The 24608-nt window shown below is 43.1% G+C and overlaps 1 protein-coding gene across 3 annotated transcripts in view; it reads left to right on the top strand.

Moving 5' to 3' along the window:
• Positions 1-24608, top strand: part of nrap (nebulin-related anchoring protein) — a 32468-nt gene that overhangs the window by 5521 nt on the left and 2339 nt on the right. For all 3 annotated transcript variants that reach the window (XM_035404304.1, XM_035404303.1, XM_035404302.1), the window contains 32 exons: positions 46-153; positions 1479-1568; positions 2039-2143; positions 3561-3677; positions 4403-4507; positions 5182-5289; positions 5391-5504; positions 6013-6111; positions 7063-7167; positions 8209-8316; positions 8677-8784; positions 9086-9283; positions 9834-9938; positions 11165-11263; positions 11563-11667; positions 12618-12725; positions 13757-14068; positions 14230-14334; positions 16178-16276; positions 17322-17426; positions 17899-18006; positions 18344-18457; positions 19399-19596; positions 20565-20669; positions 21113-21211; positions 21446-21550; positions 22342-22449; positions 22831-23142; positions 23320-23424; positions 23596-23694; positions 23815-23919; positions 24468-24575. In XM_035404304.1, the coding sequence (XP_035260195.1) occupies positions 46-153; positions 1479-1568; positions 2039-2143; positions 3561-3677; positions 4403-4507; positions 5182-5289; positions 5391-5504; positions 6013-6111; positions 7063-7167; positions 8209-8316; positions 8677-8784; positions 9086-9283; positions 9834-9938; positions 11165-11263; positions 11563-11667; positions 12618-12725; positions 13757-14068; positions 14230-14334; positions 16178-16276; positions 17322-17426; positions 17899-18006; positions 18344-18457; positions 19399-19596; positions 20565-20669; positions 21113-21211; positions 21446-21550; positions 22342-22449; positions 22831-23142; positions 23320-23424; positions 23596-23694; positions 23815-23919; positions 24468-24575 (3969 nt within the window). The remainder of the gene's footprint in view (positions 1-45; positions 154-1478; positions 1569-2038; positions 2144-3560; positions 3678-4402; positions 4508-5181; positions 5290-5390; positions 5505-6012; positions 6112-7062; positions 7168-8208; positions 8317-8676; positions 8785-9085; positions 9284-9833; positions 9939-11164; positions 11264-11562; positions 11668-12617; positions 12726-13756; positions 14069-14229; positions 14335-16177; positions 16277-17321; positions 17427-17898; positions 18007-18343; positions 18458-19398; positions 19597-20564; positions 20670-21112; positions 21212-21445; positions 21551-22341; positions 22450-22830; positions 23143-23319; positions 23425-23595; positions 23695-23814; positions 23920-24467; positions 24576-24608) is intronic.

The raw sequence follows: 24608 nt of genomic DNA, 5'->3' as shown, positions 1-24608 counted from the left end.
CACTGCTGCACTTAGCACTCATGTGCATGTATATCATGTTTTCAGTATATTTATACTGAGGAGTATGAGCAGCAGAAAGGGAAAGGCAGTTTTCCAGCTCATGTCACTCCTGGGTACCAGGTGGCCAAGAAAGCTTCAGCAATGGCCAGTGATGTAAGTACTCCCTCCATCTCCCCACGCATCACACACTGATATCTTTACAAATTCCACTTCATGTACCACACACTCACTACTTAAGAACCTGGGAGAAAGGAAATATGCAGCATGCAGCACACACTCACACAGGTTTGAATACTAAGTATTAACACAAGTATTTCTTGGTGAATTTTACAATGAATAACAGGAATACGTTTAGTTGCCCCTCTTTGTACTTTGTAATTAAATATACTGTATACACAAAATGTGGTCTGATGAAGACACTGTATAACAAAAGAACAACCTTTGATTTATACTTTGTACTTTTTTCAATAAAATCACAGCATTCCTTATGGACTTTGAACGACTATACTTCCAAGTCTTTTTTTATTATACGCTATAATAAAATACATTATAATTCATTTTGGTCTTCCCATAAAATCTTGTCTTGTATTATTATTTCCCACAATCTTAACTTTATAGTCAACTCATGTTTCATGTAATTTACCAGGTTTATGCAAATAAAGAAAAGCAGTGGTCCCGACCCCAACCCTTGTAGGACGCCACTCATGGTGTATCTTGCTTACTTTCAGTGCTTAATATGTAAAACAAGAGGTGCCCGTGCTCAGCTCCTGTTCACCCTGCCCAGCTTTTCTTTCCTCTGTTTTTGCCTAACTTCCTAATGGTTCTAGATGGTTCCATAAGAAAACCATGCGTCTCTGCTGTCCCTCTGCCTCCTTTTGTTCCTTGAACTATCAGCACCTCGGTGCCCTTTGGCAAGCCACGTGCGGACATACGGGTTTTGGTTTAAATGTTCCAATGGTGGAGCCACAAGCTTTAAAAACAGGGATGATATAATCTCTGTCTGTTAATCTAAGCACAGATTAAATGTTTCACAGTTGCAAAGGCTGAAATCATTACAAAGACTTTCAAATTCAGTCTCTCCAAAGAGAGTTGGTAAATTATCAGCCCAGTATTGTGTGTGAAGAGCTTTGAGTTCATCGATAAGGTTCTCATTCCCAGCTGTGTATTTCAACCTGCCTCCAGCAGAGAGTATGCATTCACGCAGATCACTCACTGAACTTTAGAATTGTCTTTTGTCTATTTGTTTGGCATGCACTGCACTTAATGTTGTTCAATACCGGTTTAATCATGTTGGGTATGAAAAAATATGTTTTGTTGTTACCATACCATTTTTTTAGCCTGGGGCTCATATTTCGGTTACTTTGAGCCCCAGGCTAGGGCTGGCACTTTTAACCTCTGCTTAGGTTGAATGACTTAAGCACATATCCAGCTCTATAAATTGATAATTATGTTTAACATGTGCTCTACCCTGTTTCCAGGTGAAGTACCATGAGAAGTACGAAAAGGAGATGAAAGGAAAGGGATGTTCGGATGTTAGACTGGAGGAAAATGTAGAGGACTTCAGCCAGGTGGGTGAGACTGGCGGGCCGTTCTACTCCTGAATATGTTGCATTGTTTCAAGCTCCCAGCAACGCCTTGCAATGCAGAGAGAACAGTTAACTTTAACTACTTGTAGAACCAGGGTGGCTCAGATGAAATTGAATTACCGTTTGTGTCTGACATACAATCATAAATAAAAATATGAAATTCAGATGTAAATTTTAATTATTACCTGTTTTTACCAGAATGTAACTCATAAAAACCATGCTGTTATCATGTTTGCCAAATTGTGACGTGACATTCTGCAATCATGTGAAATGCTGAAGGCAAATTTCCTGTTGGGACGATAAAAATTTCCTCTAGTGTACTGTACTCTAGCTCTACCTTGATAGAATGATGGCAAGAGCTGACCATCTGGTTACTGTAGTGAATCTGTGGTATGTTATTGAAGGTCAGTGGGCCTGAGCTCTGTCCTTTTGGGGTTCTCCTCTTCCTGCAGATGTACACTGAGGAGCATGAGCAGCAGAGGGGCAAAGGGAGTTTCCCAGCCATGATCACGCCTGCCTACCAGCTGGCCAAGAAGGCCCATGACCTGGCCAGCAATGTGAGTGCTGTCTCTGTGTTCCGCCATATGACATCACTGCCTACTGACCAGATCTCAGCCAGGATACTCCTGTAACAATGACAACAACTAGTCTGGGTGCCCATAGCCGTCTGGTGTTACTGTAACCCGCCCCTTGCGGTGACCCAGCCAATCAGAGAGAATATTTGAGCATCTACCTGATGGCAGCTTAATATGGTCAATGCCACACCCATCCATAAAATTATCCCAACGAAGAGAATGTAGATAAATTAGAGAGAGGGAGTGGGAAATTGTAGCAAACAAATAGAATCAGGCAGATTAACCAACATCTAAACCTAACCCTATAATTGTCTGCTCAACTAAGTGACCACTGTTTGTCCTAGGATATCTTGTTCTTGAAACCTACTTTTACTCTTAACTTACAACTCAGCTGGATAGATGAGGGTCATAGTTCAAAAGCTTTGTAGATAAAACATAATTTGTTGTGAAGCAAAGATATATTTCTTTGGGTTTTGCAATGATGTTCCAGGTAAAGGGTTAAAATGTTTGTACAGTCATAAGGTCATTGTCAAGGAAATAATTAACTTTGAATCCAGAAGGACCTCTGTGATAAGAACTCACAATACATCCGTATGGGGCTATCTCAGGGACAGAGCAGCAATCTCTCTGAATATATGCTCTGTGTTTTACATCAAAACTATATACACATCACATTCTAAATTGATCCAGCCATAGTACATATTTTTCTAGTTTCTGCAAAAATCAGCTCTTAAGGAAAGCATCGTTATCTTATGGCTGGGCAAAAGGACTTTATCTAAATGCTAATGAACAGACACACGCACACATGTGATTGCTTAAAAATGATCCCTTTAGTGTACAGTCAAATACAAAACATCACTGATCCAGAATGGATATTTGACTTACTGTATCTCTATATAAGGATGCTGCAATTTTATTTATATCATCTAATAGGGGTCAGTTGCAAATTCTGCTTTTTATTCAACTCCGTTATCACAGACCTGTTGGACCATACATTTCAATAGAAAGCCTGTGTGTCCGACAAACTAGCCAAATAAACAAGCACCCCCCCTCCCCCCCCATCCCTGGCCTGGCCTGGCCTGGCCGTGGCCCTAGGGTTACGCCGCTGACTACAAGTGTTGCTGTGACATTGATCGGGCATTGAGGGCCATTTTATGACATTGACCCAGGAATGCAATGCTGTCACTCGCTTGGCTCCGGGGCAGACAGAATTAGCGGCGGCGTCTCTGTGCGTGTGCACACCGCATTCCCTCATGCGGGAGGAATGTAGCCTGATGGACGAGCAGGACCTGTGGCAGAATGTGTGACCCCGGCTCTCCTTTTACTATTTGTCTCCGTCATACTTTCCCCCTGAACCAAGCTCTATGTTTACCAAGGACTGCATCTAATCTTTTCACAGCTGAAGTATAAGAAAGACCTGTCAAAGATGAAGGGGTCAGCGCACTACCACACCATCACCTCTGAAGACAACTTGGCACTCAAGAGCGCGCGTAAGATTAACAAGCTGGTCAGCGAGGTGAGGGCCGCCCCCCTGTGCTTTCGAGAAATGATTGACATTTATCTGCGGGTGCATTTGATGTAGTCAGCTCGGTGGTATCTGGAGGCCTCTAGGCTTACTTCACCGGCATGATTCAGTTATGACTGCAGCTCCGTTGTCATCGCTTGCAGTCACCGAGGCCAGACAGTGTCTCTCCTCTGAGCGAGTTGTCTGTCGTGTGAATGGTACACCTGTTTATTTCTGGCTAGTGATCTTTTGCAATCAGTCAGACGGTGAATGATGGAGAGCGGGAGATATAGACCTTGTTCCAGTCCCGATCTTTAGTACTTTACATTCCTGACACGTCAGAGATTCCCACCATTTTGAATCCAGACCGCTCACAGGCCACTGACAGACCATTATTTACCTATGGTTCAGAAATGTGTGTTTGGAAATGGGTTCTGAACCTCCACGGCCTGTTTTTCTGACCAGTGAGCGGTGTGTGGTGTGGCCTGCATTCCAAGTCTGCATGCCTCGTTCATGGCCCGTTTTGCCACCGCATTTTCTCTAGTTGTGCTGATATTGTTCACATGGAGCAAAGGCCGCTGGGGGTGCAGGATTAATGTGTGCTGTAGACAGAGGAGTTTATCTGAACACCCAAAGATGGTGTTGAAAAAGCCATTACAGACACGCCTTTCAGATGCCAGATTCAGCATGAGTTACTGATGGAGAAACCAGTGTTGTGGTGTGCATTCTTTACCCAGGTGGAGTATAGGAAGGATCTGGAGAACACCAAAGGCCACAGCATTAACTTCTGCGAGACTCCACAGTTTAAGACATCTTCTAAAGCGTCCCAGTTTGCCAGTGATGTAAGTAGCAGCTCAAAGACACTGGAATTTCTCTACTCAATCAACACTGCACAGATGAACTTAAGTTTACAATACGGTACCTGCCTGACATTGTGGGGGGGGCATATACTGTAGATGCTCAGTAATGTTCAGTGTTAATTCAACTCTACCAGAGGACATTTTAGTCCATTAGGTACCATATGTATTCTGTAAGAGTTGATTTAACACTGAACATTTTACTGTGTGATTAAAAAATTTGGTGGATCTGCTCAACTGTGATCCATAACAACAACCCCCTTCACCTGGGGTCAGGTAGTGTGTCAGTGTGTCAGGAATCCTGTCTGTGCAAAACCCTCACAATATAAAATTTAAAAAAATGTACCTCACAGTGTGCTGATACAATTTATATGGCTGCCGTGGATGATGAATTAGTGGAGAGAATTCATTCATTATACATTATTTAAATAATCCAAACATGCATCTGTTAAAATATTACATTGGGAGTTTCAGTATTTCCTTGGCGTTAATACATTGGAAAAGGGATTGGATTCCATCGACTGTGAAGTCTGAGAAAGTCAACCAGACACTACAGTTTGATTTGAGTCAACACATGAATCCACCACTGAATACGATACAATATTTTCAAGTGGGTAGTGAGTATGTGAACGAATCGGTGTGTTTGTCTCTTCTTGCAGAACAAATACAAGGAGAAGTACACTAACCACATGAAGGGGCACTACGAGGGCTCTGGCTTGGACAAGAAAACCATGCACGCCATGAAAGCCAGAAAACTGGCCAGCAACGTAAGGGCAATGCACATCACTTGCAATAGGCATCACTTGCATCTCCTCTCCTACCCAACAGTCCAGTAAGGAATGAATGACCATTGAACTGTATCTTTCAGATTGCCTACAAGTCTGAGTATGAGCAGGAGAAGAATGTTCAAGGCGAATATAACTACCCAGCAACCATCACCCCGGGCTACAAAGCACAGAGGAAACTGGATCCGCTCAAAGACGTATGTCCCAAAACACATACTCTCGCAATTAGGGTGCAACAGCAGGGCGAGGCACCAGGGTGGAGCATTGTGTCTTGCATCCAACCAGCAGGATATGTTACATTTCAGCATTTAGCAGACACGCTTATAGACTATATGATGTGAAACGTATGCACATTGCCTTTTGTACATATAGTCCATTTGTATGGCTGGATATTTTTCTGAAGCAATTCAGGATAACTACCTTGTTCACGGCAGCATCCCAGCTGGGGAACAAATCCACAATATATGAGTTACGAGCACAGTTCCCTAACCATTATTGTACATAGCATTATGCTACTAGGCTCAGAGTCTTTGTGGGACACAGCAACGACACTATTACCTCCAATAAGACACTTAGTAAGAGCTGGTGAAGATGGCTTTCACTTCAGTAAACATCTCACTTTTGACCTCAGAAAACCAAGATGATAGATGGATTTGCAATTATTTCCTGTGTCTTAACCAGCTCTGATTGTTTTCTCTAAACCAGGTCAACTACAGACAGCACATTGACAAGCTGAAGTTCAGCTCTGTAACTGACACCCCTGACATCATTCAGGCCAGAATCAACGCTCAACAACTCAGTCATGTAAGTAACTCTGCCATGGACAAAATGTCAAATGGCTCAGCTAATTCAGTAACAGTTCCACTGAACAGAGCCAGCAATCACAAATGTACCTGGATATAGATCCCACGTTCACTATGTACCATACAATACTAATCACATCATTTTAACAACATTGGTTCAGTTGCTTCCCACCTTCGTAACTTGATATAGGAACTGTTTGACCTGTTTGGTGGAGGGTTTTGTTTACCTCTGTGCAGGAATGACATAATTGTATCGTGATGGCTATAATAAGCGTCCCGGCTTCCACAGAATGCCGGGGGCCGGCGTCAGTGTGCAGTGATCTGTCCAGTCAGACACACTCCTCTATTTCTGGAATTTACCGCCACAGATTACCCCCCCCCCCCCAGACTGTACCCCGAGCGCCGGGGCGAAGTGAGGAGAGCATAGCCACTTGTTTACTAATGCAGGCGGGTTTCGCAACAATGTCTGCAGAACTGAGTCAGAACTAAAACAGAACTCGCATTTGCTGTTTTAATAGCCGTTTAAATGAAATGATCTCATTTTACAGTTTGGATGAATTCCTTGTTTCATTCATTCTGATCAAATGCATTATGGGTGCAGAATGCGGTAACAAGAAATACATCAGTGATAAAGCATCAACCTGGGAACCTGTAGTGCTAAGATATAAGCATGCAGCCAAAGATGTAACGTACAAAAGCTTTGTGCTTTTTTCCATGTATTTCAAGTAAGCCACTGCTGCATTTTCTAAAATTTTACATCTAAAATATAATTATTCCGAATCCTCTTGGCTTTTTCTGTTTTGATCAGTCAGCTGTTGAAGAGATTTTGTTTTGTTTTGAGAAGAAGGGCACAGGGGCATGTTTTAATGGCAGATTCACTGCTTTACTACTCTGAGGTAGTGCCCTACAAAACTGATGCAACGTTCCGTAATGTCTGTCCCACATCCCCCAGCTGAACTATCGGGCAAACTACGAGAAGACAAAGTCGCAGTACACCCTGTCCCAGGATCTCCCTCAGATCAAGAATGCCAAGGCTAATGCTGAGCTCTACAGCGATGTAAGCATCCAGCTCTCTCCTTACAGGAATTGCTCCGAACAGGAGCTCCACCCTCACCTCCACACAGGAGCCCCACCCTAACCTCCACACGGGAGCGCCATCCTCACCTCCCTACGGGAGCTCCACCCTCACCTCCACACAGGAGCCCCACCCTAACCTCCACACGGGAGCGCCATCCTCACCTCCCTACGGGAGCTCCACCCTTACCTCCACACAGGGGCTCCACCCTCACCTCCACACAGGAGCTCCACCCTAACCTCCACACTGGAGCCCCACCCTAACCTCCACACGGGAGCGCCATCCTCACCTCCCTACGGGAGGTCCACCCTCACCTCCACACAGGAGCTCCACCCTAACCTCCACACTGGAGCCCCATCCTCACCTCCACACAGGGGCCCCACCCTAACCTCCACACGGGAGCGCCATCCTCACCTCCCTACGGGAGCTCCACCCTTACCTCCACACAGGAGCTCCACGCTTACCTTCCTACAGCAGCTCCAACCACACCTTCCCACCAGAACTCTACTGTCACCTCCCTAAGGGACCTCCACCCTTACCGCCATACAGGAGCTCCACCTTTACCTCCACATCCAAGTTTATCTGCTCATAACAAATATTTAATGCAAGACTCTATCCAGGCTGTGAAATAAATGTGTCATAAGGCCCATAATAGTTTACATAGTTTAGTTTAGTTTACAGGCATTTAGCAGACGCTCTTATCCAGAGTGACTTACATTGTATCCAATTATGCAGCTGGATACATACTGGAGCAATGCACCTTGCTCAAGGGTACAACGGCAGTGTCCTACCGGGGAATCGAACCTGTTACCTTTAGGTTACAAGACCAACTCCTTAGCCATTATAGTACACTGCCGCCTTTGTTTAAACTTGCCTGTTTAGATCAATCCTGCACAGATGAGCTTTGCAAAACACATCTCAGGGCCAGTGTGAACGGAGAGTGGCATTTCCCTTTATAGAGAAATGCTGAATCTTAAAAAAATCTCTATCATTCTCTTCATATGTCCTATCTTCTCTGAACAGATAAAATACAAGGAGGACTGGGAGAAGACCAAATCCAAGTCTTGTGATATTGGTGCTGATACCCTGACCGTCAAAGCGGCCAAAGCATCCAGAGACCTGGCCAGTGATGTAAGTGCTGTGCTCAGAAATTTCCCTAGTGGTCAAAATGTAATATTCCACTTTTTACATCAGTGCAAAATGTACTGTCGAATGGCAGTCATTTCAAGTACTAACTCAGACAAATGAGTGAGACAAATGTAGGAATGAATGAATAAATCAATGAATACATATAATAATACATCTGGGATATCCAGTCCATTACAGTAGAGATGAAGCTGGCTGTGTGATGATGACATTCACATTCATCACCCCCAAAATCAGTCAGTTTATGGTTTGTGGAAGTTTACTACTAACTCTGTGTGATGAACCAGTCCCCTGGTTCTGATGAGTCAGGCACATATTGAGTGTAATTTCTACTGTCGAACACAGATTAAGTACAAAGAATTATTCATGAAGAACAAAGACAAGGTCGTGGGGTTCAACGTGAGTGATTCCAAGACCCTGCACTCTCTCCAGGTGGCCAAACTGAGCAGCGAGGTGAGGGGTGGGTTGGGGGGGGTGGGGTGTGCCAACCGAGTGAAGGTGCCAAAACAAGCCCTCAACTCCCATCCCTTCCCTGGGATTGCACAAATGAGACAGATTAACACAAAATTGATGTTGTTTGCCATTTCCACGTAATCGGTTCATCTCATTTCCTATTCTATCAAAAACGGCAATTTAATCAATCAAAGGAAAATTAAAATGTATTTTCCTCAACTCTGTGTGTGCTTGTGTGTTCTTTAAGAGTGATTCTCCCAGTTATCTCATACAGTGGTGTCCTCTCCGCCTCTCTCCATAGATTGAGTACAAAAAAGGCTCCAAAGAGAAGCAGGCTAATTTCCACCTACCCTTGGACATGGTCAATCTGAGCCATGCTAAGAAGGCACAGGCTCTGGCCAGCGACCTAGACTACAGGAAGAAGCTTCATGACTACACTATCCTGCCTGATGACATCAAGGTCCAACAAGCCAAGAAAGCCTATAACCTGCAGAGCGAGGTGAGAAGGAAAAAGCACAGTGAATGCCGTGTTCAGAATCTGGCTTTTCACACAGTAAATACTTTGCTTAAACCCAGACGTTGCACAAAGTGAATCTTGTGTTCAAACCCTGCCTATGCACACAGTGAGTGTTGTGTTCAAACCCTGACTGCGCACATGGTAACTGCTGTGTTCAGTACCTAGCTGCACATGGTAAACACTGTCTTCAGAACCTAGCTGCACATGGTAAACACTGTCTTCAGAACCTAGCTGCACATGGTAAACATTGTGTTCAGACCCTAGCTGCACATGGTCACATGGTAGTCACTGTGTTCAGACCCTAGCTGCACATGGTCACATGGTAGTCACTGTGTTCAGACCCTAGCTGCACATGGTCACATGGTAGTCACTGTGTTCAGACCCTAGCTACACATGGTCACGTGGTAAACAGAGTGTGGACACACCAAAGTGTTCCACCTCCTGCATATGAGAGAACTGACTCCCCCACTTCTCCTGCTCCCTCTTTCCCACTCCTTTTTGTCGCTCTCCCTCGATTCCTGTCGGAGGATAGAATCAGTACAGATCTGATCTTACCTGGATGAAAGGTGTGGGGTGGGAGGCTGACGGCTGTCTGGATGTGACCCAGGCCAAGAAGGCTGGAGATTTACTGAGCGAGGTGAGACCTGGATCTACGAGTGATGCAAATTACAATGATATTCAATGTCTACATTTGAGGCCAAAAGTTTACATACACCTAGGCTAAAGATATTCAAACTCAGTTTTTCACAACTCCGCACATTTCATGTTACCATACATTTCTTTTGGTAAGTCAGTTAGGGCATCTACTTTGTTCACATCAGAGGTAATTTTAGAACAATAGATGACAGACAGATTTATTTTGGCTTAATTCACTATATCAGAATTCCAGTGGGTCAAAAGTTTACACACACTAAGTTGACTGTCTCTAGACACAGTTTGGAAGATTTCAGAAACTGATGTAATGACTTTTTAGAAGCTTCTGATTGGCCAATTGTAATGCTACCAAATACTAACAAAGTGTATGTGAACTTTTGACCCACTGAAAATCTGACATCAGTACATAAAAGCTGAAATAAATCTGTCTCTTAGCTATTATTTTGAAAAGACCTCTTATGGAAATAAAGTAGATACCCTAATTAACTTAGCCCAGGAAATGTGTGGTAACATGAAATGTGTGGAGTTGTGAAAAAAGAGTTTCGAACGTCTTTAGCCTAGGTGTATGTAAACTTTTGGCCTCAACTGCATATAATATGATCACATAATAATGATAAGAAGTAGTCATTTCTGTAATCCAGTTATAGCGCATGGACATGTTCAAATGGAAACTGTGTAAACTGTCTAACTCATCAATGATAGTAAAGTGGAGTGTCACTCAGTTATGACAGTAGCATATAGTGTAAATGGACTGCATTTATATAGCGCTTTTATCCAAAGCGCTTTACAATTGATGCCTCTCATTTGCCAGAGCAGTTAGGGGTTAGGGGTTAGGTGTCTTGCTCAAGGACACTTCGACATGCCCAGGGCGGGGTTTGAACCGGCAACCCTCCGACTACCAGACAATCGGTCTTACCTCCTGAGCTATGTCGCCCCTGTAGTGTGTCTCCCAGTGAGTGTGTGTGTGTCTCAGCGATGACAAAAGTGTGTTATTGTTCTTTGCGATGGTATAATGTGCAATGTGTCTCTCAAAAATGATAACATAGCGCATGGATTGTCAGTAGTGACAGCATAGTGTGATGTGTCTCTAAGTGACTTGTGTGGTGTATCTCTCAGTGATGACAGATGTGTGTGCTGTTCTCAGCGATGGTAGTAATACCTGTTGTTTTTCTCAGTGATGCCACTAGTGTTTGGTGTGTGTCCTTGCAGAAAAAATACAGGCAGAAGGCGGACAGTGTGAAGTTTACGCAGGTGGCAGATACGCTGTCTATCAAACACGCAAAGAAGAGTCAGGAGCTTCAGAGTGGGGTGAGTGAACACAATTGTGGGTGAAGTACAGTCCCTGCAATTCATACAGTCTGTGTACAACGCTGTCCAAAGGTTGAACACTGTTGCAAGGTTAAACACTGACCCAAGGTTAAACGCTGCAAGTTTTTAAAAAAAACTTTAACTGCTTGTCAATATTTCTGTCTCAGTGCCCCTCAATTTAGAGGTTTATCGAAAAATCCACACAGCCTGCATGTCACAATGCTTGGAACTTCAGCTTTATCAGGTAGACTGAAAACATGTTGAAAGCTTTGATCTAACTGGAGTTGCTGTCCCTGCAGGTGGCGTACAAGTCGGGCACTGAGGAGACGATACACCAGTACACCATGAGCAAAGATGAACCTCTCTTCAAACAGGCGAAGGCCAATGCCGAGCTGCTCAGCGCAGTACGTACCGAACATTCTCTTGATGCTCTCCTAATCTTGCGCTCAGTGTTGTTAATATTCCCACAACTGTCCCCGAACCTCCTCACAGCTTTAGGAACATTCTCATAGTGCTGTCATAACCTTCATGCAATGTTACAAACATTCCCACAGAGCTTTCCAAACATACTGATGGTAGTATAGATTAAAAGTTTTATGAACATTCCCACAATGCTACCATGCTGCTGAGCAGGGTCATGGCTGAACATTCCCACAGAGCTCTCCTAACTTACATTATTACCATGCTAATGAGCAATATGATCGCTAAAGATTTGCACAACACTCTTCAAACTTGCTCACAACATTACCAGACTGCTGTGCAGTCATAGGAATGTCTGAAGTCTTGCCTACTCAGGATAGCCATTTAAAGTCACGACAGGACTCTTATAAAACCCCTCGGTAAAGTGGAGTAACGCTGAAGCAAACTCACTTTGCTGTTGGACCGTACTGGCAAAATCTATTCTGTTTTCTTTTTCTTCTCTTTCATCACAAACACATCACTGTATGGAAAAATAATACCCAGGAATGACTGACAGTTTACATACAATCGGCTTCGATGAAAAGTGAATCCTGTCATAGCCGCTTCTTTTAAGCCCCACTATACTAAGCAGTAAAGCTATCCTCACATGGCATCACACTGGGATATAGGTTCCCACTCCAGTGCCCTCACATTGCCTCACTGTCTGATGAATTTATTCAGCTTACATTCTACTTTGTTGCCATGGGCACACAGAACATTATTAGATCTGAGTCAGGGTACACAATGAAGTACCTTGAAGCACTGCTTCAGGATTCAGACTAGTGAATCAATTGAGCTAATGAATTGTTTTCCCGAAGCCATACCATATGGTGATATGAAGCCCTGTGTGACTGATTTCTCTTTTGTTCACAATCCTTTCTTTCTGCTTTTCCAGAAATTGTACCGAAGCAGCTGGGAGAAGCAGAGGGAGAAGGGCTTTGAACTGCGCCTGGATGCTCTGTCCATCTTCACCGCCAAAGCCAAGAGGGATCTTGCAAGCGATGTGAGTGTCTTACTTCCTGTACAAATCAGAGTCTGAGGGGAAAAAATACAGAGAGCAGTTTGTGTTGAATGGTGTGCAACAGCTGCCAATGCTATCCACGCCAAATTACTATACAATACAATACAATACAATACTTTATTGTCCCCTCAGGGGAAATTTGTTTTCACATTTTTTGCCTTGCAGCCTCACATAAATACATAGATACATGAATACATAGATACATACAGTACAGTATATACATATAACACACAATTAGTGACTGGTTCTTTAAGGTATTAATGCAAATCAAGTCCCAACCATGCCCAAACAATTAGTGAGCGCAGTTCAGAAGTACAAAAATATGTCACGTTTTTGTCGTGAAACATAATATTTCGGCCATCAAATCAGCCTTCGAAAGATATTTTATGAGCAAAGATCATGACAAGTTTCTTCTTCTCTGCTGCATTAGTTTGCATGTGGCTGCTCTTCATCTCAGTCCTCTAAGCACAAAAACAATCTTTGTGTCAAATTATCTCAAATTATCTGAATGCGCAAATAAAGTAAAAGGCTGGTTTTGATCACACCTGTTTTCAAAGTTGACCAAGCACTGATTCAGTAACATTAAGTGGAAACTTCCCTGTCATTTTACAATGGATTCATTTTGATTTGGTGCAGCAATAACGACTTAAAGATGAAAAAACTGAGCATACAAAATTGTTTGAATGAGCTGCAAATAGACCTCTCTTTCTCAGAACAATTTACTATTTAAATTTGTAGAATTGGGCCATTCCGAATGAACGATTTTTAAGTTACATTGGAGTTTTTTAAATGTTTGTCTCCGTACAATGAAATTGCCTACTTAAAATATAGTAGAAAATATACTTCAGAGGGCGTGTTCAATTTTTGTTGTCAAGCAATTCTGGCATTGAATGACTCAGCATGTATTTATGAATAATTTCCGCCTCTGTTAAGCCAAAGGGGGATACTTTTGTACATAAGACCCGCATTACCCACAGTTCTATACCCATGCCTGTGCATCCCTTCACCCCCAGATCAAGTACAGAGAGAGCTATGAGAAGACCAAGGGGAAGATGATCGGGGTGAAAACGGTCACCGATGACTCCCAGATGGCCCACTCTGCCCACGCCACTCACCTGCAGAGCGACAGGGAGTACAGGAAGGGGTATGAGGATGCCAAGACCCGTTATAGCGCCTCGCTGGATATGCTGAACCTCACCCATGCCAGGAAGGCCCAGGATCTGGCCACGGACACCACCTACAAGACCTTCCTCCACGACTACACCTGCCTGCCCAGCGACATGAAGGTGGAGTGGGCCAAGAAGGCCTACAGCCTGCAGAGCGAGGTTAGTCCGGAAGAGCCCTTCACAAACATGTGTAATGATTGTGAGAACTTATCATAAAGAATTGTTACTTTTTCCTGGCTAGCAGGTTGTATGTTTTGTTTGATATCAAGCCAAATTAGGTAATGTGATGGTAACCTTTTTTGCTGCTTCTGTGTAATCAGAAAAAATACAGGTCTGATCTCAACTGGATGAAGGGTGTGGGCTGGATGACGGCTGGATCCATGGATGTAGAGCAGGCCAAGAAGGCCGGAGATCTCATCAGCGAGGTAAGCTGGGGTCACAGTGGGGTCACAGTTTGGTCACACCACGGTCACTGTGTGGCCACACTGTGGTCACACCGCATTCGCATAGTAGTCACGATGTGGTCACACTGCGAAATTGTATAGGCGCAAGGCGGTGATGGTTTGGTAATGTCATGTTTTCTCTGATAGTAAATATAATAGAATTTTTGAATTATAAAAATAAATAAAAAAGAAAAATAAATATGTAAAAATATGTCTCACATAAATACAGATAAAACCACAGCTACTTATTCATAGACTGCACTATGCACTCACACACTCAGTTCTAATGGCAATAAAAGAAGAGCTGAAAGATTCCTCTCATATGTACTGATCTTTGACCTCTGACTAACTTTGCAGACCTAGTTAAACCCCAGTTATAGAGGTCAATTCTTTTCAGGAGATACTGTATCATTTCTGACTGTGTAATGGGTACCTTATCAGCCATAAGTAACTGTGAGGTACTTAGGATTCTGGTCCAGATTTGGGGTTACTTGATGATCTGAAGCTGGAGTTTGCGCCATGGGTATTTGGATCATATGCACAATGGCATAATTCATCATATATTTGCTTTGCTTAGGAGCAGCTGCAGTATGACATTCATGATCCCGAAGGCTGTACTGTAGTTACAGAAACTGTGCATTTTCAGCGTTGGTCCCACTGTCTCTCCCAAATTTGATAGAAAGCAGAAGCGTGGACATTTTTTAAGTCTGATCATTTGCTGTACATATAAAAAATTGTCTTTTTATAAAATGGCCTCCCTACATCTCTAAGTCTGTGTGGTTATTATTAGAAGATCATGTACTCTCAGTTTAAATAGACCCCTGTAAATATCCTGTGACATGGACTGGGGTAAGGTTTCTGCCCCAAATATACATGCTGTGCAGTATTTCAAGGCCTTCAAGAATGCCCCTGCACCTCCCCAACAGCAACCGTGCTGTCAGAACATCACATAAATCACCCTTGGAAATACCAAATATGAGAAATATTACTTTCAGTTTTAGGTTTCCCTGAACTTCCTTTAGTCAACATATGTATGTACTGTGTTATTTGGACAGTACTCTGATCTGCTCAGCAACGGCTGAATCTTTCTCCATGGCCTGATGCTGTAAACACAACTGTATACTCAAAAACAGCTGTTTCCTCTTAAATTTGTGTCCTAGAACCTGGATGTGTCCCACATCTACCACTTAGTACCTGGACACTCTGAGCTAAGGGAAATCTTATAGCATAACACAGCTCTGAAAAAGCATTGTTAGGCTCTGCTAGCACATTCATTTGTTGTACTGTAGACATGTTCCTTTAAATAGGGTTTTGGTCCTGGAGAGCCAAAGGATGTTCTGGTTTCATTGTTAATCAGAACTTATTTCATCCATTAGAACAGCTGACTGCCAGTTTACACATTTTACATGGTGTCTTGGCTCTAAATTGGCTGCTTGTTATAAAGTGAAATTAAAAACCAGCCAACCCTGTGGTTCCCTAGAACCAGTGTTGGAGACACCAGCTCTTAAGGATAACTGTTAGGCATCATGTGTACTCTGAAATAATTACTGTTGTGTGTTTATATATGATAATTAATTCACATTGATGCTTATTCACTGGCATACAGACTTGTCTGTACCTATTTGTATTGGTAATATAAGGTGGAAGATTTTCTTTTCAAGATATAAACTATATATACCATGTATATAAATTTTGCATGTTCATGTATATGATTATATGTATATGCACATCTTTACAAACATGCAGGATACATAGAGTATGTGCTGTATGTCTCCTAATTGTCTAAGATACACTCAGGCAGTTTATTTTTTAAATGTCTTTTCAGAAAAAGTATCGGCAGCAGGCGTGTGATCTGAAGTTCACCAGCGTAGAGAACACTCCAGAGATGGTCCAAGCCAAGCTCAGCAACAAGCAGGCCATAGACGTAAGAAACAGGCATCATGCTTCTATTTATAGTCATTATCCATTCTCGACTGGATACAGCAACAGTTCAGTGTTTCTGAAATAGATTGTCTTAAATCTGGGCTTTAAATCCGGTTATGATGGAAATGGCCACCACTCCTTGAATAGAAGTGCCGCATTAATCCTTCCATTATGTTTCCACCAGCATGAAACATAAAACATAAACGACAATCAAACTGTACAGTAAAGGTATACTATTAATAAAGACAGCAAAGAGCTATAAATTGCATATAAAGCACACACTACACAATTCAATTTAAATGTGATGGTAATGGCTGCTAGCCAATTATCCTCCAGCTGTCTTTGCATCAGCACTGCCTATTGTTGCTGGCCTGTTATAACTGTGTTCTGTGCATAAGCAATAGGGTGTTGTCGACGTGATTTTGTTTTGTTGTATGTAATATGAGGGCTGTCATCATGACTGTGTTCTGTATGTGTGTAATGTGAATGTTGTAGTGGTGATTGTGTCCTGTATATGTGTAAAGTGAAAGCTGTCACGGTGACTGTGTTCTATATGTGTGTAATGTGAGTGATTATGTGGTTATTGTATGCTCTATCTGTGTAAATGTGAGCATTGGCTGTGGCAGTTGGGTAAAGTGGGTGTGGCTGTGGTGATCCACATCTATGGCTGTTTCAGAAACTGTTGTAATGTTCGAAGAAATGCACGCACACCTGTCCAATAGCTAAGGTGCAGTGTCAAAGGAGTGTTAAAAATTGAACAAAGTGAGACACGCATACTTGGTATAGTGCTCCAAAAAATAATAGCTTTGATGCCGCACAGTTAACGTTTCGGCTATCAAGCCTTCATCAGAACAGGAAGTGTACGCCGTTTATTAGCCCATTTAAAAAGACTAGCCCAGAAGACCATAGGTGCATGTGGTCTGACATATAACCTGCACATAGGTCTTGGTGGTGCCTCTCAAGTTAGTGCCAGAATGTAATCACAGAAAATAAGAACATGAGAATAGTAAGACATAATGTGACCTCCACCAAACTAATTATTTCAGAGACTTTACCGGGAGCAGGGCGAGAACCTGAAGCACAGCTACACCTTGACGAGAGACCTGCCAGAACATGTCCAGGCCAGACTCAATGCCATGAACATCAGCGAGGTCAGACATTCCCGTCTTCTGCCATCTTCTCTATTCTTTTCCCCTCTCCTCTCCTCCTCTCCCACCTCCTCTCTTTCCTGGCTCTATTCTCCTCTATACTTCCTTCGCTCCTCGATTTCTTCTGCATTTCTCCCCTTCTCTACTCCCTTCTCTCTGGAATATTGCATAGTGGGATACCTGCCACTGCAGATCATATCATATAACTAATCTGTGTGTGCAAACATGGGTAAAACAGGAATTTCTTCTTCCTCGAGCAGCCAGTAAATTTGCCCCTGCGGTTTTGTAGGCGCATGAAGGATTCTGGGAAACCCTGCCCCTTACAGTCAACAAATGTAGCTGTGATAGGCAATTAATGATCTGCTTCAGTAGGCCACATTCTTTTTAAATATGGCCACAAGGATCTTACCTGCCCATAATTGTGTCATCTTGCCCATGATGATGTAATACATTTTAGATCTCCCCCCCCCCGCAGTCGCACTACAAGCAGTCTTGGACTAAACTCCGAGACTCTGGGTATAAACTACGGCTGGATGCCATCCCCTTCCAGGCAGCCAAGGCCTCTGGAGACATCCTCAGTGATGTGAGTCTGTGTGTCCCTCAGTTTCTCACAGCTACTGCTCCTAAATCTGTGCAAAACCATATCATTGTGACGGGGAGGATAAAATATGACTGGCTAATGTTAGGTACAATGTTCGTCATCCCTGCCCAAACCCGACTCCCCTGTCTGTCTTAACATTAGGAGACATTGGACAATTTCCCTCTTTGTCATGAATGCCTGTCTCTTTCCCATGACCCATATGGCAATGACCACTTTAATTCCCTCTGACAGGTAAACCCCCCACCAATGTATGTAAGTAGAGAAAAAAGGCCATTAATCTTCACTCTCTCCCCTGGGTTCTGTGCTTTTTCCTCTTCAGCACAAGTACAAAGAGGACTTTGAGAAGATGAAGGGCCGCATGATCGGGCTGAAGGGACTGGAAGACGATATAAACATGGCGCACTCCGTCCACGCCAGCCAGCTCCAGAGTGACGTAAGTACTTCTGGCATGGCCGTGAGTGCGAACCCAGGCTCCCCTGAATGGTTACATAAATCCACAAACACGATTGCATCTTATTTACAGTTATGCTCGACAGTGAAAAATTATTTCATTTGAAATTGTGAAATGGTGGGTTGTCCGGCAACTTTCCAAGGACATTGTAATTTTTTCAAGTCATTCACATTGGGTTCACATTGAATCAGGTACTAGAGAGAGAGAGAGAGAGAGAGAGAGAGAGAGAGACTACACAGGGCAATATCACCCTCTGGTGTCAGAAGAACAGTATGACTGCTTCCATTACCTGAAGAGTTGACACCACTGAACTATATACCCTCTATGGTTGACATGTTTTTGCTGCCCTATGTGGAAAGCATTAGAAATACTTCAACAGACAAAATTCCATCTCATTAGAGGAACATCTAAAAATGTTAGGTTCCTGGTAGCTCAGCCTCAGTTACTCTCATTAGATGAGGTACAGGATTGCCCTTTCATTTTGTTTATGCAGCCTGCGATTCCTGTGTTTCAAATGGCACAGTCAGGATCAGATAAAGTTCAGCCTCTCAGTTTTATTTTTCACACAGCGTTATAAATTTAGCTCAGCTGCAGTTTGGATATTAAGGACAAAAATGACTGAATTTGAGCATAACAGCCTAGTCTTTTTTGAAACTCCTTACTGACCCTTGTACAAGCTCTCCCATTACAGTTCATTACATTACAGGCATTTAACAGATGCTCTTATCCAGACAACTTACACAACTTTACATAGCATTTACATTGCATCCATTTATACAGCTGGATATATACTGAAGCAATGCGGGTTAAGTACCTTGCTCAAGGGTACAACAGCAGTGTCCTACCTGGAAATCAAACCTGTGAACTTTAGACCAGCTCCATACCCATTATACTCCCTGCTGCACATGTGGTGTTGAACGCAGATTCAGTACAAGAAGGACTCGGTGAAGGTGCACTCTCAGTTCCACCTGCCCATGGACATGCTGGAGGTGGCCCACGCCAAGAAGGCCCAGTCACTCATCAGCGACCAGGAGTACAAGGGTGTCCTGCACAGCTACACCACCCTGCCCGACGACCTCAAGGTCCAGGCTGCCAAGAGGGCCTACGCCCTGCAGAGCGAGGTGCAGCCCGCCGCCCTTTCATTTGCTCATTCACACGTTCATTCTCTCATCTACTCATTCCGTCACTCACAGAAACCTATTTTATAATTCATGCATTCATTCACTCACCACAGAAATTCTCATTTATTTTATTATCCTTTTATTTTTATTTCAGAGCTTCACCGTCATTGTCCATTTCCTTAATTACCGAATGCATTTATTCACTCATTTACTTCACTGTTCTTTTAATTCAAAATAGGAAATGTGCAATATGTAACATGAATGCTGGTGCCGACATATCCAAAGGAGTGTGTGTGGATATAACCACAGTAATAACAGGAGAGAGGGGGTCGTGGGCCTTTTCCAGGTCATCAAGTATTTTTAACTTTGCTCTTGAAATAAAATGTGATACTTTACGCCAGAGGGGGAAGAGGAGGATTACTTTCAGGTAGTTAAAATAATAAAATTTGCCATTTTATCATTCTTTACATACATATGAGACATTTTTATCTTCCTGTGTTGTAAGAAAAGCAACATTGCCGTACTATACCACAGTTGTGTTCCCTCATGTGATTTTGAATACTGTAGTTCCATGGAGGTATTCATATAAAAATGTCTAGAGCTGTTTGCACCATAAATAGATCCTCAAGAGATCTTCTGTATGCAGAAGTCAGGGCCTGAATCTTAATAATAAGCTTTGCGACTTAAATAATCTACAACCACATCCATCCACAGTCAGAATCCTTTCAATTTAATCATGTCTAACATGGTAGAGTGGTTACAGTGTATGTATGGCATCAGTGTGGTATGAGCAGAGAGTGTGTATGGAGTGTGTAAAGTGTGTAAAGTGTGACTATTGCCCAGTGTGTATGCAGTGTGTACACAAGACATGAGTATGAGAGTATGAGTACTCAGCAATGTGTATGGAAGGAGTATTGAACAAAGCGTGTATGGTATGAGTAATTCGTGGTTTTTTTTTTGCACCACAGAAACTCTACAGGTCCGATCTGAACTTCCTGAGGGGCGTGGCCTGGATCAGCACTGGGGCGGTGCAGATTGAGGGGTCCAAGCGAGCCACTGAGCTCCTCAGTGAGGTGAGCTCACTGATTGGTCATCTGCATCTGCTCCTGGCCTGTTTATGACATCATATGACACCAGCATGCAGATCCCTGCTCAAAAGTATTTGTGAGCATGCGTTGTGTAGACTTAAGAGCATCAGTAAAACTGTGTTGGTTAGACTGACAGAGTACTAGCGAAAGTGCATTGTTCCGTTGGTTAGAGCAGTGGTTAAATCCATGTAGACTGATAGACAACATAGACATCATTGTAGGTCACTCTGAAAAACACCCATGTTGTTATTTTTGGTAGCTTTCATAATACTGAAAGTGTTGGTAGGTGTTGTTGGTCAGCAGTTTTTATTTTCTGTACATATTGTTGAGGCCTGAGGTGACAAACTGTGCTGCTATGCATCTGACTATCGCTCTGACTATCTCTCTTTCCCACAATCCTTCTCTCCCTGCCTGTTTTTGTACAACAGAAAAAATACCGCCAGCAGCCGTACTCCTTCAAGCACACAGCCGTGGCTGACTCTCCGGACATTGTCCATGCTAAATTCAGCAACAAAATCTCTAACGAGGTGAGATTGTCAGCGTCAGTTGATGAGTCTCAGCTTCACTATGGCTCCTTTTTGCTTGCAAACTCCAGTTTGAATAACAATGTTCAGCTGGGCAAATGAGGCCTCAATTTTTGACTGAAGGGCCTCAGTTTGGCTAACAAGCCTCAGTTTATGCAGTTCTACTCCCTCAAAGCCCCTGTGATTGGCTGTGTGGTGCCCTGCATGCCCGTCTCTGAACTAGTGCTGTTCTTACAGCGCCTGTACAAAGAAGCAGGGGTGAACTCCAGGCATAACTACACAAATACCGCCCAGCGTCCAGAGCTGACACAAGCCAAGATCAATGCTGCCAACTTCAGCGAGGTAACATCAGCTGCATTCACTTTTATCAGAGCGCACTTATATCTCTCATCATTACAGTCAGCTTATCTGTCACAGTCACTTTATCATTAGTGTGCTAACACAAGCTGTTTGTTATTTTGACTGATTGATTGATTTAACATTGATGAAAAAAATGATCAGAACTGTTTTTTGTTCTGTTAATGTTTATGTCTATTGTAGAAAAGCTACATGCATCACATTAATTCCTCTTAAGCATCTGTTAAGCAGAATCCTAAGGAACTCAACTTATATGACTTGACAAATATATTGTTTATAGAAATAAAATATTCAATTTATTTTGGAATATTTTATTTCTATAAAATTATAAGAATGTTTCCAAGAACATTTCAACATCCATCTTTTTTTTATTATCGTATTTGTTCATGGCTGTATCCTTATGCAAATCACCTGAACAGGATTCTGCACAAAATTGTGCATTTGTAAATTGTGCATAAAATTTCACAAACAGCCAGAATTCATCATCTCATACACCTGGGATATGCACAAAAACAAAGGTCTGCACCTGTGTCATGAATCTCATATTGTTTTTATGTAGGAAGATATTTAAGAACAAACGTAAGAATAATTTAAGAAATGTTTTGTGAATGAGGCCCATTGTGCACACCAGAACTGCCTTCTGCATTATATGACACTGTTAATTTTTGCCAAAAAAAAAGGCATGAAGAGGATGAAGACATCCCAACGCAACTGGATTGTACCGTGCATTGCCGGTTGTATGAGTGAAATGGTGGAATATGATGTGATTTTTGCAGATTAAGTACAGGGAGTCCTGGCACAGTCTGCGGGCACAGGGATACAAACTCACCATGCAGGACATCCCCTTCCAGGCTGCGAAAACCTCCGGAGGAATTGCTAGTGACGTAAGCTCCACCCCCTGCCAAGGTCATACTGGCTGAGCCAATCAGCAGTCATTTTCTCATGGACCGGCTGCCTCTGAATATTGCTCAGTCTGTCATTTCTTTTTTAAGGCTTATTGTGCTTTATCAAGTGATTTTTTCTGCTTCAATGTTCCTAAAATTATATTCAGACCTTTTTTAAACTATGCACTTTTTGGAAAGAACTTTAAGAGAAATACATATGTATAATAATAATACTAATAATAATAATAATAATAATAATTCTTATGGTTGTGTGTATAACATTTGTTCATTATTGTTCATTATTTATTGCTGATTGTGATTATGCTGATGATGATTATTTTCCTAAAGCTTGAACTGACTGTTGACCCCCACTCCCCACAGTACCAGTACAAGAACAACTTTGTGAAAGAGAGAGGGAAGCACATCGGGGCACGCAGTATCCTTGACGACCCGCAGCTGCTGCACTGCAAGCAGATGGGGAAGCTTCAGAGCGACCAGGAGTACCGCAAGGACTCGCTCTCCACCAGCGGCCAGTATCACCTGCCTCTGGACGGCCTCCAGCTGCTGCAGGCCAAGAGGGCCCAGGCGCTGGCCAGCGACCAGGACTACAAGACCATGGCGCACTCCTACACCGTCCTGCCGGACGACATGAAGGTCCAGTGGGCCCGCAAGGCCTACAACCTGCAGAGTGAGGTGGGTGGAGCACGCAGGGACTGTTAATCATTTATTCATGTGCTTGTGATTGGATGTAATAAAGAGGGAGGGAAGAGGGGCTTTTGCACTAGTTTGTTACGTGGGATTTGCAGTGTGGTTGGGGTGCACTCTTGGGGTCTCCGCTCCCCACTCAAGTCCCACCTCCCTCCCTCACAGAAACTGTACAAGTCAGATCTGAACTTCATGAGGGGCGTGGCCTGGATGACGATGGGAACTCCCCAGCTGGAATCTGCCATGAAGGCAGGAGAGCTCATCAGCGACGTGAGTCTCTCTTTCCCTCTCTCTCCCCCTCTCTCTCTCTCCCCTAAAAACCTGGCATCCCAGGTTTCATCCTGTAAATACCATGCTCAGGTTAATTAATTTGTATTTATGTGTTTGAAGGCCATTATGAGAATTTGAGCCTATTTCCTTTTTCCATTGACCTTTTTGCAGAAGAAATATCGGCAGCATCCAGACAGTATGAAGTTTACCTCTGTGGCAGACTCTCCAGACATGGTCCACGCCAAGAACAGCTACTTGCAGTGCAATGAGGTACACCGGTGTCAAACACTAACTTGGTTCTTTTCCGGTTCTGACCCAGTACTGCTCTATTTGTGATTTTGTTCTGACGTGGTGACGGCCCGGTTCTGACCTGGCCCTTCTGCATTCCAGAGGCTGTATAAGTCCGGAGACGCGGACGCCATGCACAGATGCACCCTGCCAGCAGACCACCCGGATTTCGTCAGGGCCCGAGCAAACGCTCGGCACATCAGCGATGTGAGACTCATTACCTCTTTATAACACAGGGACACTGCTTTATTTGACTGTTGTGAGTTCAATATTGGATTAGAATGTTCTTAACAGAACATTCTAATGTTGATGTAAATGAAAGCTAGTTCTAGAACCCTGACTTAGTATTTTTCTTATATTCCAAAAAACCCACTCTTCAAAGGATTAAACAACCAGCGCTATCAAAAAAACTCAGAAAGGAGAGTATAGCGCAGTGTAGTTAAGGACATAGACTTGTAAGCAGAAGGTCACTTGATTGATTCCCACAAAGGAATCTCACCTGGTGCCAGGTGTTAAACTCAAATGTCTTTAATGTACGCTGTAGAGGTTGACCTGAACACAGGCATCTCCTAGGCATATAAATACTAATAGCACAATCAAGATTAAAATGCATGCGGTGTGAGTAGTCTGTCCTGTGTTGTAGAGTATTGCACCAGACATAACCTTACTTAAAAAAAAAAAAAGCCTTAGGGAGGTTAATTCATAATTTCAATAGATAAGAAACCTTGGATTGTTTTCCACCTCTTCTTATACAGAAAGTGTACAAGACGTCCGGCGACAAGGTGAGGTCTGCAGGGTACGACCTGCGATTGGATGCCATCCCCTTCCAGACAGCCAAAGCCTCCAGAGAGATCGCCAGTGACGTGAGTTCAGCTTACAGCCACGTGCCTGTCATT

This window comes from Anguilla anguilla, chromosome 2 (assembly GCF_013347855.1).
Source record: "Anguilla anguilla isolate fAngAng1 chromosome 2, fAngAng1.pri, whole genome shotgun sequence".
In the NCBI taxonomy this organism is placed as follows: Eukaryota; Metazoa; Chordata; class Actinopteri; order Anguilliformes; family Anguillidae; genus Anguilla; species Anguilla anguilla.
This window is presented reverse-complemented; position numbering and strand designations above follow the sequence as displayed.